This window comes from Balaenoptera musculus, chromosome 7 (genome assembly GCF_009873245.2).
Source record: "Balaenoptera musculus isolate JJ_BM4_2016_0621 chromosome 7, mBalMus1.pri.v3, whole genome shotgun sequence".
Classification (NCBI taxonomy): Eukaryota; Metazoa; Chordata; class Mammalia; order Artiodactyla; family Balaenopteridae; genus Balaenoptera; species Balaenoptera musculus.
The window spans coordinates 55036726-55051811 of record NC_045791.1 but is presented as its reverse complement, the minus strand read 5'-3'; the positions used below and the strand labels follow the sequence as shown (position 1 = coordinate 55051811).

The window sequence follows — 15086 nt, the reverse complement described above, 5'->3', positions numbered from 1 at the left end:
ACTCTTACATTTAGGTCTTTGGTCCATTTTAACTTTTGTTTGTGGATATTCACTTGCCTAAGCCCCATTTGTTAACTGTTATTTCCCCATTGAATTGTTTTGGTACCCTTGTCAAAAATCAATTGACCATGGGCTTCCCTGGTGGCGCAGTGGTTGAGAATCTGCCTGCCAATGCAGGGGACACGGGTTCGAGCCCTGGTCTGGGAAGATCCCACATGCCGCAGAGCAACTAGGCCCGTGAGCCACAACTACTGAGCCTGCGTGTCTGGAGCCTGTGCTCCGCAACAAGAGAGGCCGCGATAGTGAGAGGCCCGCGCACCGCGATGAAGAGTGGCCCCCGCTTGCCACAATTAGAGAAAGCACTCACACAGAAACGAAGAGCCAACACAGCCAAAAATAAAAATTAATTAATTAATTAAAAAAATCAATTGACCATATCATAAACTCAACAACAAAAAACCCAAATAACACAATTAAAAAATAGACAAAGAACTTGAATAAACATTTCTCCAAAGAAATGTCCATCAGTGAATGAATGGATAAACAAAATGTGGTATGTACATCCAATGGAACATTATTTGGCCTTTAAAAAAAGAAGGAAATCCTGTCATCTGCTATAACATGGATGAAACTTGAGGACATTGTGAAGTAAAATAAGCCAATCACAAAAAAAGACAAAAACTGTATGATTCTACTTATAAGAGGTGTCTAAAGTAGGCACACTCATAAAAACAAAGCACAATGATGGTTTACAGGGGCTGGAGGTGGGGTGGAGTGGGTGGGGTTGTAGAAAAACAGTGGATATAAAATTCAGTGGATATAAAATTTCTGTTTTGTAAGATAAAAAAGTTCTGGAGATCCGTTATAGAACAGCGAATATAGTCAACACTACTGAGTGGTACATTTTAAAATGGTTAAGATGGTAAATTTTATGTTATTTTTAACCACAATTACAAAATTTAAAAAAAAATCAGTTGATCTAGCCGTATGGGTGTATTTCTGAACTCTCAAGTCTATTGCATTAGTCTATATGTCTAGTCTTTTGCCAGTGCCACATAGTCTTGATTACTCTAGTTTTATAGTAAGTTTTGAAATATGGAAGGGTGAGACCTTTAATTTTGTTCTTTTCCAAGATTGTTTTGGCTATTGTGGGTTCTTTCATTTTTCATATGAATTTTACGATGGGCATGTCAATTAATGCACAAAAGGCAGCTGGAATTTTGATAGATTGCATTGACTCTGTAGATGAATTATTAACAATGTTGTTAGGTCTTCTAATCCATGAACACGGATGTCTTTCCATTTACTTTGGTATTTAATTTCTATCAATGATGCTTTGTAGTTTTTGTTACAAGTATACTTCTTTTGTTAAATATATTCCTATCTCAGTTTAGTTTTATTTATCATCTATAAGCCCTTCATAAATTTAGCCCAGTCTCAAAAAAGACTGGATTCTGAAGTTTTCATCATCTTTATGATACTGTATTTCTTTGGCACACTACCGCGATGACATGTGTTGTCACACATGCTCTCTCTCTCTCTCCCCACATATACACATGTTCTCTTATTCCAAGGATCTTCTCCTCTATCTTTCCCAATCTGTCAAAGATAGTCTTTTTGACTTTCTTCATCTTCATAAATAGTCTGGGTATGGTAGTCCCATTTCTGATACCATCTACATTAAAAAATTTGTATCTGTGGTAGTTAAATCAAGATTTGCGGCTCTCTCTATAAATTTATGTTTTGATTATAGATTGAATCAACCTTTGTACAAAAGTGGAAGAAAAGATAGTTTATCCTGGGGCACTATGGCCAGAAGTAATTAAATCTCATCTATAGGATCATAATATAGTTGGGAAGATTTCTTGTAGCTAACAGAGTTTCATAGTCTCAAGCTACAAATATTGATTTATACCTCATGACAACTATTGTTAACAGAATATTTCTATGTGTAACATTTAAGATTAGAATATCAAATTGCAAAGAAATGGCAGAGATTCACAAATAATGGCTCTCAGACATCGAAGTGCAGAGTGTTGTAAGGGTTAGGTGCAAATCCCACTTCTAGCGATCATAAATCTAGGTTTTTTGGTAGAGTCCTTAGATTCACAGGTGGTCTAGAAACTATATTTTGAGAAACACTGGTCTAAAGTATCAAAAAATGTACCCTGCTTGGGACCACTTAGTATGAATGCAAATCCTAACCTGGTAGCCTTGCAAGAGGTAAGAAGCCTGAGATGCAGGGAACATTTTGAAGTTTAAGGTGCTCGTTTTGGTACATTCTCAAGAGAACCTTGATGGTTCTGACTTGAATTACAGTAGATCAAGCCACAGATTTTACCTTGGGAATGAAAATAATCCCACCATACTATGAGTTTTTCTTTGTAGAGCCTTACCTGAATTAGGTGTACTTCACCTAATGTTGGTATAATTTTTCACTTCACCATTCTAGTAAATGTGCATACCTCCAATGGTCAAGTCAACTATAGCTTACTAATTTCTTTTTTTTTTTTAAACATCTTTATTGAAGTATAATTGCTTTACAATGGTGTGTTAGTTTCTGCTTTATAACAAAGTGAATCAGTTATACATATACATATGTTCCCATATCTCTTCCCTCTTGCATCTCCCTCCCTCCCACCCTCCCTATCCCACCCCTCTAGGTGGTCACAAAGCACTGAGCTGTTCTCCCTGTGCTATGCGGCTGCTTCCCACTAGCTATCTATTTTACATTTGGTAGTGTATATATGTCCATGCCACTCTCTCACCCTGTCACATCTCACCCCTCCCCCTCCCCATATCCTCAAGTCCGTTCTCTAGTAGGTCTGTGTCTTTATTGCCATCTTGCCACTAGGTTCTTCATGACCTTTTTTTTTTTTTTTCTTAGATTCCATATATATGTATTAGCATACTGTATTTGTTTTTCTCTTTCTGACTTACTTCACTCTGTATGACAGACTCTAACTCCATCCACCTCATTACAAATACCTCCATTTCATTTCTTTTTCATTTATGGCTTAGTAATATTCCATTATATATATGTGCCACATCTTCTTTATCCATTCATCCGATGATGGACACTTAGGTTGCTTCCATGTCCTGGCTATTGTAAATAGAGCTGCAATGAACATTTTGGTACATGACTCTTTTTGAATTATGGTTTTCTCAGGATATATGCCCAGTAGTGGGATTGCTGGGTCGTATGGTAGTTCTATTTTTAGTTTTTTAAGGAACCTCCATACTGTTCTCCATAGTGGCTGTATCAATTTACATTCCCACCAACAGTGCAATAGTGTTCCCTTTTCTCCACACCCTCTCCAGCATTTATTGTTTCTAGATTTTTTGATGATGGCCATTCTGACCGGTGTGAGATGATATCTCATTGTAGTTTTGATTTGCATTTCTCTAATGATTAATGATGTTGAGCATTCTTTCATGTGTCTGTTGGCAATCTGTATATCTTCTTTGGAGAAATGTCTATTTAGGTCTTCTGCCCATTTTTGGATTGGGTTGTTTGTTTTTTTGTTATTGAGCTGCATGAGCTGCTTGTAAATCTTGGAGATTAATCCTTTGTCAGTTGCTTCATTTGCAAATATTTTCTCCCATTCTGAGGGTTGTCTTTTGGTCTTGTTTATGGTTTCCTTTGCTGTGCAAAAGCTTTTAAGTTTCATTAGGTCCCATTTGTTTATTTGTGTTTTTATTTCCATTGCTCTAGGAGGTGGGTCAAAAAGGATCTTGCTGTGATTTATGTCATAGAGTGTTCTGCCTGTGTTTTCCTCTAAGAGTTTGATAGTGTCTGGCCTTACACTTAGGTCTTTAATCCATTTTGAGTTTATTTTTGTGTATGGTGTCAGGGAGTGTTCTAATTTCATACTTTTACATGTACCTGTCCAATTTTCCCAGCACCACTTATTGAAGAGACTGTCTTTTCGCCACTGTATATGCTTGCCTCCTTTATCAAAGATAAGGTGACCATATGTGCGTGGGTTTATCTTTGGGCTTTCTATCCTGTTCCATTGATCTATATTTCTGTTTTTGTGCCAGTACCAAACTGTCTTGATTACTGTTAGCTTACTAATTTCTAAAGGTTGACTCTGGCAGAAGAGACAGGTAGCTAGGAAGTACATACTTACTTCTGAGTGTTCATTACCTAATCTTTTAGATTAACTTTCAGCTTTCCTATTTATTGATCCACCCAACATTTATTGAGCATATGCTTGTGCCAGGCACTGTCATAAGTGGTTCTGGAAATATTGCAGCGAACAAAATATTCAAAAAGTTCCTTTCCCTAATAACTGAGTAAGTGGGTTTACCAATAATGGGTGGAACATAATAAACATTAAGAACATATGGGACTTCCCTGGCAGTCCAGTGGTTAAGATTCCGCATTTCCACTGCAGGGGGCGTGGGGTCGATTCCTGGTCGGGAAGTTAAGATCCTGCATGCTGCAAGGTATGGCCAAATTAATTAATTAATTTGTAAAAAAAGAACATAATATATCATGTGTGATGAAGAAAAATAAGTCAGGGTGCGGGAATAGAGAGTGACAGGAAATGGAAAAGGAAAGGCTTCTTTTTTAAGATGGTGGAAAGTAACATTTAAGCAGAAATCTGAAGTGCCTAAAGATTTCAGCACTTGTATTTGTTCAATTTCTGGCATATGCCATAAAATGGTAGAATTTTCCATCTTAAAAGGATCATTTAATCATTGAACTTCAGAGTTGTTAAAAACAACAGAACTCTTTCTTCTGATGAAATCTGATGCAAAAATCCAGCATATAAGAGTGACGCAGCTCTGGTTAAAATGCAAAAGTGGAGGGTCCAGAACCTTCCTATTCTTCCTCTCTTGCTCTCTCCACCGTTTCTCCTCCTAGCACCTTGGGAGCTCCTATAGGGAACCCGGAACAGTTTGAAAACTACTCAACAGTTTGCAGGTGGGTAAACTAAAGCTAAGAGAACTTAAATACTGCCCGTAGTCCCTCAGCTAGTTATTAGTCAGAGCACTTTCCACTTTGCATCCATTATATGCCAGCGCTGTGCTAGGAGAGTTCTGTAGATATATCAGGGAACAAAGACAAGTCCCTGACCTCAAGAAGTTTTTATTATAGTGGGAGGAGATAACCAAAAAATAGGCAATTTATAGTGTAGGGTGGAGTGTGGTAATAACATCTATCTGTGTGGAAGCTCAGGGAAAGCTCTACAGGAGCTGGTTTCTTAAAGAATACATTGAAGTTAGACCAGTTAAGAGGAGCTGCTATCATATACTCAAATGAAGATAGCCCCCAAATGTGGTCATTATCAGTATCAAGATGCTTTCAGCTACAAATAACAAAGACAATCCCAACATGTAATAGTTAAACCCAAGGTAGTTTGTCTTCAGGTTTGGTTAATTCAGTGTTCCTGTGACAGTTTCAAGAACAAGGGTTTTTCTCATCTTTCCCTACATCCATTCTTTTGGTCAAAGTATGGCTGCTGGAATTCTAGCGGTAAGATCCAGACATAGTGTCCAGCAGAGACACTCTTCTTTTCCCTTTTTAAGAGCCAAAGGAGCCTTTCAGAATCCTCCTGAAGCCCCTAGCAGGCTTCCTCTCATGCCCTATTGACCAGAACTAGTTCACATGCCCACTCTCAGACAAGTTGCCAGCTGGTGAATGGGATTTCTGTTATTTACACAAAGTAATTAGGATTCACCCTGATGTTTTCTCCTGTTTATTCATTGCAAGATAATTTTTTATATAAATTTATTTATTTATTATTATTTTTTAGAATTTATTTATTTTATTGATTTATTTTTTTGGCTGTTTTGGGTCTTCGTTCCTGCGCGTGGACTTTCTCTAGTTGCGGTGAGAGGGGGCTACCCTTCGTTGCTTGCGTGGGCTTCTCATTGCGGTGGCTTCTCTTGTTGCAGAGTACAGGCTCTAGGCGCGCAGGATTCAGTAGTTGCAGCACACAGGCTCAGTAGTTGTGGCTCAAGGGCTCTAGAGCACAGGCTCAGTAGTTGTGGCGCACGGGCTTAGTTGCTCCGCGGCATGTGGGATCTTCCCAGACCAGGGCTCGAACCCGTGTCCCCTGCATTGACAGGTGGATTCTTAACTACTGTGCCACCAGGGAAGCCCTGTGGTATTAATTTTAGTGCAGGTTTCTAGTATTATTTGTTGCCATTTGTAAAATAACTGGATTAATAAATAATGTTTATGTCATCTTTAAGAAGATAGCCTTACCTTCCACAAGCCTTACTCTTTTTTTTTTCTTTTAGAACACTGCAAATCGACATTAATTTGCAGTGATCATGTTTGGAAAATGGAAAAGAAAAATGTGATATCTTAAAGTCATTATTTGGGACTTTGAGCGGTTTTAATAGAAATGGGAGTAAATCTGCAAGGGAGGAGACTAGTGATTATCAGTGCCCCCTGGATTTTTGGTATATCTGTACCTTGAACAACATGAGTGGAACTAGCTTAGTAAAGATCATGTCCTTAATAACATTGACTGAATCATGTTAAGTTACTGCATGAACCAGCCCTGGATCCTCTGACGTGTAAGTTGCCTCATTTTCTGAGTACTGACATATGGCTCTTGCCAGCATTTATATTCAGTCAAAAGCAAGATATCAGTGATAATTTTTTTTAAAGTTAAGACCTAGATTCACACAGGAAACCATACAAGGTGTGTATAATGACCTAATATTACCATATGTAACAATTTTAAAGATTTTAAATCTACTTTGATGCTGGAAAGTAGAATAAGCAGATTTGAGAGAGTTCTGATGTTCAACAAAGATATCATAAATGGTAATATAACTTGGCTTTAGAGCTAAGTTAAGCCATCTTTAAAGGATTTTTAGAAAATCAGAATTTGAGTAGCTGGGGATAGTTGAATGGCTGGATGAGCATGAAGTGTAGAAAAGAATAAATTAAAATTCTTATTAAAGTATATTAGAGAAAACTATTTCAGGAGTTTAAGTTTCAATAATTTAGTTTTATGCAGAATATCATACCATTGAGATACCATCATACCATTGAGATTCCCATTATAAAGGTAAGTATTGTTTTGTGAAACCAGTCTCAGTTTGGATATGTATATGAAAATAATGTGTGTGTGCACCATATGTTTGAATCAGGTATAAAATCTATTTCTTCTTGTGGGTGATGGTCAAAAAAAGTTTGAAAGCTGTTGTATTAGGACACAATAAAATGGAGGATTTAACTCTAGTATGGAGAGCTTCCAGTTAAGAGGGTAGACTGAACCAATATAGGAGGCTCCCTTCCTGTTTCTAATATATAGAAACACCAGAGGAAATAACCAGGAAAGATAGTATTGATGATGATGTGATATTTTTAGAACGCGGCAGGACTTGAAAGCAAGAAAAAGGATTCTCTAGGTGCCAAAAGCAAAGAGGAAACTCAGTGACAGTCGAAAGTGAACTCAACAGTGTATGGCCCTCAGGGAAAACTGAGCTCATATGGCTTAGAGGCCTTAGTTTCCATATAGGAATAAGACTCAGAGCACAGGCCCCAGGCTACAGGTGCTGGAACAAGGCTCACTCATAAAGCGTAGAAAGAGCTGTCCTTTCCAGGATCAGGTGCTAGAAAATTGCACCCCCTAGCTCCCACCCCTTCTGGAAAAGGGAAGAAACTGTTATTCTCAGGAAACTAGAGACTGGGACTGTACTATAAGAAGAAGCAGGTCAATTTGCATTACCAGTAACCTAGTGCAGAAACTCTAAGCGTCAAAGTGATCTGGAGCCCAAGACCTTCCATAGGTCTTTCCCTAGAAGAAACAACCACAAAACTATGTCAGCAACCCAGCAGCCGAGCACAGATTCTCTTGGAACAAAATGGCTCCTGCCAAATGACCACACATCCAAGAACAACACAACACATACACAGGAGCCAGTGGTTTTGAGAGGTCATTAGCAGATGGCATATGATGGGGGGGGTGGGGACAGAGTTATACACAAGAAATTAGAAATAATTAGAGCAGTCTGAAAGGAACTTTTAAGTTAATCTTTTAAAAATTTTGAAAGAGAATAAGAATTCATTAAACAAGAGTAACATGTTACCCAAAAAGAACAGGTAGAATTGAAAGAGAAACAAATATAATTTTTAGATAAAATTTGTATCTGGGAAGAGAAATATAAACCATGTAAATTAACCCTAGGAAAATCAAATTATGGAATCTGGAATTTCAAGATTGGATAAGAAGGTCAGGTTATAAGACCAAAGGTAAATTTGAGACATAATCTTTTAGAAATCTAATGCTAGGTTAATATTAAAGATCTCATTTGTCCGAAGACACTAACAGATCGTAACCTGCCAGTGTATCTCAAAGCATAACCCTTTAGCCTGAAAACTGATTGTCCCTGCTTAGTCTCCTTGCTGTGGAATCATTACTAGGAAGAAAAATACAACTAATGGCAGTTCCTCTTTCCATTTGTCCCTCATGAGACTTTGGGGAAATCAGTGTGGCTCCGGCTCCTTATTGGTAATCTCTGGCTTTGTGCAATAATCTATTTATATAAATTTATAAAATGAATGCTCTGAAAGTCTTTACAGTTTAACTCTTTAGAAATGTACTGTCTTTACTGTTTCTTCTCCTCTCATATAATTTGATATTCTATGACAATATCATTATTATTTTGGTTACTAACAATTAGATAGTTTTCTTTAGACATTTGCTAACATTTGTGTATGGAGATTACTGTCCAGTCACTTTGACAGAATGTACTTGAAACTGTTTTTCTAGTAGTGGTACTGAGCTCAACTTTGATTTTCCATATCCCTCATGTGCCAATAGCTCACATTTTTTAGATGACTAACTATAGTTTGGGGTATGGTTTGTAGCAATAGAATAGACATCTTTCTGCAAAAGGTAACTGGTCCCAATGGGGTTCAAACTTGTGATCTTGGCCTCATTATCACACTTTTGTAACCATAAGACCTAACAGATATATTATATGTATTTCAGCCTATAATCTTGAAATCAAGTCATATTTTTAATTACTCAAGGCTTATTTCAAATATGTAATTTAAAATCACTTTGGGACATTTCTCGCTTTTGTTTGATAGTAAAAGTAACAAAAGTAAAGCAGACAGCCAAAGAACCTAACTCACTTTTCATCTTCCCTGTGTTTTCTATGACAGTGAAAGTCACAAAAGTGAAGCTTGCAGGCAAAGACCTAACTCACTTTACGGAGAGTGCTACGGTACCTTTTTCTTTTAGTGAGGCTATAGCAGGTCTGATGTCAGTCACTTTAGAGACCTTTAGACCTCAGTGCTCATTTATTGCTAAAATGTACCAGCTCTGCTTCTGCATTATGAAGATCATCTGTCAACACTTTGAGATATTCTCCTTTGTTATTAAGCTTGTGATGCTCTACACTGTCAGGTTTTTTGCCAATTATAGTTAAGGTACAATGGTGTATTCACCAGATCAAAGTCTCACATTGGCGGTAGAGGAATGATTTGTAAGTCTTTATTCATCTGAATTGTACAATAGAACACCTGAGGAATGCAAATAATCCCTCTGAGGAATCTGCAGGAAAGGCTGTTAAAATGACAGGGTAAAACTATTGTTATTCTGAATTGATGTTTCAGCCAAAGTAATTATTTCTTATCTTGTTGTCTCATAACAGTTCTAGTTTTATTAGTTATGTTGACCATATTTATGAAACAAAATGTATTTTATATATATGTTATCCTTTTACATGGGCTTGTTTTATTTTACTTTCATTGAATCAATATTTGGTATGTGATTTTCCTTTTTTTTAAATTACGTATTTGATTTTGACTTGTATAATAAATGTATGTTACTAAACCATTGATGGTAAATTTTAATATACAGTTTTGTTTGAATACTGTAAGTCTATAAAATAAGTTAGAATCTCATAATGTTATTATAGGCAGAAGTATCAATTTAAATTTTTACTTTTTTCTTTAACCTTTCCTTCATAATTTTAGATAAGAAAATAGCTGGTTTGGATTCCCTATTTTAAAGGATACATACTTTATTCCAAAATACATTTTAGGGATTGGTTCGTTATTTTTAGGATGTGACCAAAAGAGGAAAAAAAATATTATGAAGATCAAAAACCCTGATAAATATTAAATAAGTAAATTATAGGTTAGCCTTGTATAACAAACATGTATGAACTATTGTGTGAATTTTTCATTCCTTTATCCCATTCTACTCAGTAGACCATATTCTTAATTTTCTAATAACTCTCATCCCTGCCATTTTCTTTGATGGGTGAGTGTTGATGAATTTGTGATTTAGTTCTTGTGTTTCTTATCCACTGTAGTGACATTTGCATTGTTTATTTAAGTATAACTTCCTCACTTTTTTACCATGATAGTTATTAAAACCTTGGTCTAAATATGGGAGACAAGTGGAACTATGTGAGACTATGATATATATTGAACTATGAAATCTATATCCAATTCTATACTAAGCTCTATTCCAGAATCTAGGCACATATGCTATGATTATCTGAGAATAAAAATTAACAATACTAACTGCTGTTAATATTTGTTTACTATATGCCACGCTTTACTTTTCTAGGTTCTTTACCTACATTATAATATGTACTATTATTATCTCCATAGGTGAGGAAACTGAGGCTTAGAAAGGTTTAGTAACCTGCCCAGGAATAAAAAGCTAGCAAAGTGGTAGGATCAGAACCTTGTTAATATACTCACTACACTTATCTCATTTATGTTCTAACTACCACTTGGCTAAAATACTCCACGTTTTGAAACAAATCACTCAATCATGTCTTTTCAGGTAACACAAGATATCAATTTCCTAACTGATTAGGCTTTCCAAACCCTTTTGCTATTAAACTACTTTATTTCCTCTGTAGTTCTATTATTCATGATCCTACAAAAGTGAGATTCATAAGAACAATGTGTACACAATCAACTAAGTTTTTGTAAATCTATATTTCCGGACTTTTTTTTTTTTTTAATTAACAAAAATCTCCCTCAAAACCAGTGACAACTGTAAAGTCTTGTTAGTCCAAGAAGGAACTGAACCAGGCATATAGATATCTGGGTGGAACAAATTATTTATTTGTCAGAGCTCTTCGAAATTAGCTGACGCTTTTAGATGTGATTCCTATAAATATAGAACTTTGTGTTTTTGCTTTTTAAAAGTATACTTTGTAAAGTAAGGAAAATAATAAATCATAACATTGAGGTTTTCAAGGTCACAGTTGTTAATGCTGAACAAATTTAGTGTAACTGTAAAAAGTTTTAAAATATTTGTATTAGTTCCTATAGATAATGTGTTAAAGTAAAACTAGATTACAGTAAAATATTATGGCGTATACCTGAAGCAATTGCTGCCTGTTAATGCCTTGACCTTGGAAAGCTATACACAAAAAGATGGCATCATAAAACCGTGCAATTCTTATGAATATGTATGTGCTACTTGATAATAATGAATGTGGTACAGTCATGCATGCACTACAAGATAATGTTGTGCCCTTTTTTGTCTACAGGTTGATAAAAATTAAAGAGTGGGTGGACAAGTATGACCCAGGTGCCTTGGTCATTCCGTTTAGTGGGGCCTTGGAACTCAAGTTGCAAGAATTGAGTGCTGAGGAGAGACAGAAGTATCTGGAAGCGAACATGACACAAAGGTTAATTAGCATTCATTTTCCCTACACTTTATTATCAACTATTTCCTTGCAGTAATTTAATTGCTTGCGCTGATAGAATAATAAATGACAGAGTAATTACCATTATAAAGAGGGAATCTTCTCCTTTCTTTACCATGAGACAGAGTGAAAAGATTTATTTTAAATTAAGTTTTTAACTGTCATCTGTCATCTCCGTACAGTGTTTTAATTATAACATAGGTATTAGTTATGTATATTTTTGAGAAGGAATGATCGCCAAAACTCTTTCGTCATGTTCAGTGGGGGAGGGGAAAGGGTGAATCAGTTGCCTTAATTTTTTCTGAGTAACAGTAATATATTGTTTAAACATTGTATTTCAATCAAATAATTTTGCTTTCATGACCCACGTCCTGGAAATAATTGATATTGGAGGAAAATAATCATAGAATGGGTAGATCAAATTTTTTTTTTTTTATAATAAACAATTCAAAATGATATGTTCAGACTAGTACAATTAAACCCAATTTTAGAAGGGATTTTTTACGAATAGTGATGTGCTTTCTGACTTCTTCAAGTGCATTATAAAAGATGAATGGTCATTTACTAATATCTCTAACATTTTCTGCTTGAAATGAATAATTTTAGCTTTGTACTGATCTCTGGCACAATCAACTTATATGTTGAGTGAATTTGTTACATTTTATTTCAGCGCTTTGCCAAAGATCATTAAGGCTGGGTTTGCAGCACTCCAACTAGAATACTTTTTCACTGCAGGCCCAGATGAAGTGCGTGCATGGACCATCAGGGTAAGATTCATACTTATTCATCAGCTATATCCAGTTCCACACTATTGAATTCAGATTGATATCACTGACTTTGAAGTTTGTCATGGTGGCGGTTAGCTAGTCATTACAGATGAGGTTTTTGTCCAGGATAACTTTAATTATTTGTGAGCTGCTGAACAGTGAAAGTGGAGCGGCATTGATTGAGGCAGGTAACAATTGATTCTGCCTATTACATAGTCTGAATTTCTTCATCCTGTAGAATCTGTCTACCCTCCTCCTGTGGTCAGAGATAAGACGCACCAGTATTGTGCTTGCTTAATCTGTGTGACTGGGTTTGTCTGCAGTGAAATTGATGTTGCTTTTCATTTTGTATTCGCTAAGTTTGTTTGGGTTGCGGGTGGTTCTTTCCTCCTTTGCTTTGCTCGGATTACATTTTCAGCAATAAAAGCAATATGACATCATTATGCTCTTCATAGATACACAGTTGGGCTCAAAGAGCTAAACTCAATGTGTAATAATTCATGGCCTTTTAAATTTGAATTCATAAAGGTAGTGTTTATTTTTGCAGTGTTTTATATTCAATCTTCTTTAGTAATGTGATATGTATTTTAAATATTGATGTATAACTGATTTACCACCAGAAAGAATGACTAATTTATTCCCAGAGGACAATAGAAACTGAACTGTAATGGCTTGCTTTTAAATGAAAATATATTGTAATATGGTAGTTACTGTTGAAAAATATTTTGAAATATATGTAATCCGAAATAGTGTTACAGAATATAAAAATAATGTCAGAACTTTTAGAAATACTCAGTGTCTTATTCATTCTTTTATTATGCTTTTTAAATGTATGCTACATGATAAATTTTAGGGCTGCTTTGATTTCTGTTTTCACTGACTACCTTAATTTATTGTTACATCTATTTTGATTTAAGATGGATAGGAACATGGAGTCCGTTGAACATAATGTTAAATGCGTTTTGTGAATGTGAGATTCACTTTTCTTTGATCTCCTCTTTCCTTTGTAAAAAAATGTTTGATTGACTTATAACTAAGGTCCTTTTATATAGACTTACAAAATAATGTCAAAGCAAATCCAAGTTGGTAAACAAATTGCCAGGGTTTATTTTTACTATATATTTTAAAGCCTTAAAACTTCCAAACTTAAGTATGTACAGCAGGAAAGATAACATATTCTGGGCTTGAAAATATGAAAGCTGGTTTATCTTAAGACTGATTGTACATATCCGTGATTTAATGTGCTATGATATTTAGTCAGGTAAGCATCAGTGAGTAGCCATATTAACCCAATACATCTTTTATTGTAAAAACTGTGCTTTATAGTGTCAGACTCCTTACCACTTTAACATGCTTTATTAAGCAGCCTTTAGGTCACCATTATTTCTCAAATTTCTTTCCATGGTTGTGTGTGTCTGGAATGTATGTCCTTGTAATTTAACATATGGGATAATTATAAGGCATTTCTCTTCTTATATCAACTTGAATTTTCCTTTATGATGGTTAGAGGCAGGGTGTATTATGTAAAGTGTTCAAAATTCTATTAAAATTTTATGAGGATTTTAAAATTATTTGCTGAACATATATTGTATGATTTGTTGGAAATGTCTTAAAAATATCCCTTTTATATATTGATTTTTATATGTTCTTTAGATGAGCTGAAATCTTCAAGGCTTTTTATCTTTTTGAAACCTTTGATAATTCAACTTGAAAGCTATTTAAAATCCTTACTTTTTTCCACTGTGAAGAATAGAAAATCGAAATGAAACCTACGCTGAAACCAGACCACTGCATCTAAATCGATAAATCTGTGGATGACTATTAGGAAAAACAAAGCTACGCTTCTTTAATATCTACTGATCTGTCTGTGCTAAATCTGCTGCACAGATAGTGCCCAGTGTTGAAAATGTTCTAATTGTGTATCTGACATCTTAACTGATATTAAACTAAGTTTAAGTTGAGCCCAACAGCAGATCAGAGAAAAGAAACTCTACGCTTTCAATCAGTCATCTTAAATGCAATTAGTTTTCTCTGGTCTTTCTATTCAAAGAAAGGGACGAAGGCTCCTCAAGCTGCAGGAAAGATTCACACAGATTTTGAAAAAGGATTCATTATGGCTGAAGTAATGAAATACGAAGATTTTAAAGAGGAAGGTTCTGAAAATGCCGTCAAGGTAAGGAATTATTTTCTAGTTTCACACTTTATAATTTTTGCTAATATGAAGATACTCAGGATTAAAATGAATAACTGTCTTTTAAACTGTGTGTCAGCATTAGCTTTACTATCAACTGATTGAAGAGCTGTAGATGTTTACATGCTTTTTAGACAATTTTTTAAATGTGTAAATTGTCGGTAATTTCGTGGTGTTTTTCTAAAACAAAAAAAATTTTTAAAGCTAGCTTTAAATAGTTATAAATAATTTCAAAGAATTTGTTCACTGATGACCAATGAAAAATTATACTTATTATATTTGAATATGTGAAATAGAAGTAGTATGTATATGTTTAACATTAATTCAAAGAAAGCAATATAAATTTAGTTAAATAAAACCTGTTCTTGCTGAACTTCATGGTTGTACGTTTTTTTTTAAAGATCTTTGGGAACTTGATTTGCTTTCTCAACACTAGAGGGCAGGTCCAAAATTGTGCTTTATTTTAGCTA

At 35.2% G+C, this 15086-nt stretch overlaps 1 protein-coding gene across 1 annotated transcript in view; it reads left to right on the top strand.

Annotated features, from left to right (window-relative positions):
• OLA1 (Obg like ATPase 1) overlaps nt 1–15086 on the top strand; it is a 172620-nt gene that overhangs the window by 154202 nt on the left and 3332 nt on the right. Inside the window, exons 8-10 of the mRNA XM_036857735.1 lie at nt 11500–11640; nt 12329–12425; nt 14476–14598. Of these exons, the coding sequence (XP_036713630.1) occupies nt 11500–11640; nt 12329–12425; nt 14476–14598 (361 nt within the window). The remainder of the gene's footprint in view (nt 1–11499; nt 11641–12328; nt 12426–14475; nt 14599–15086) is intronic.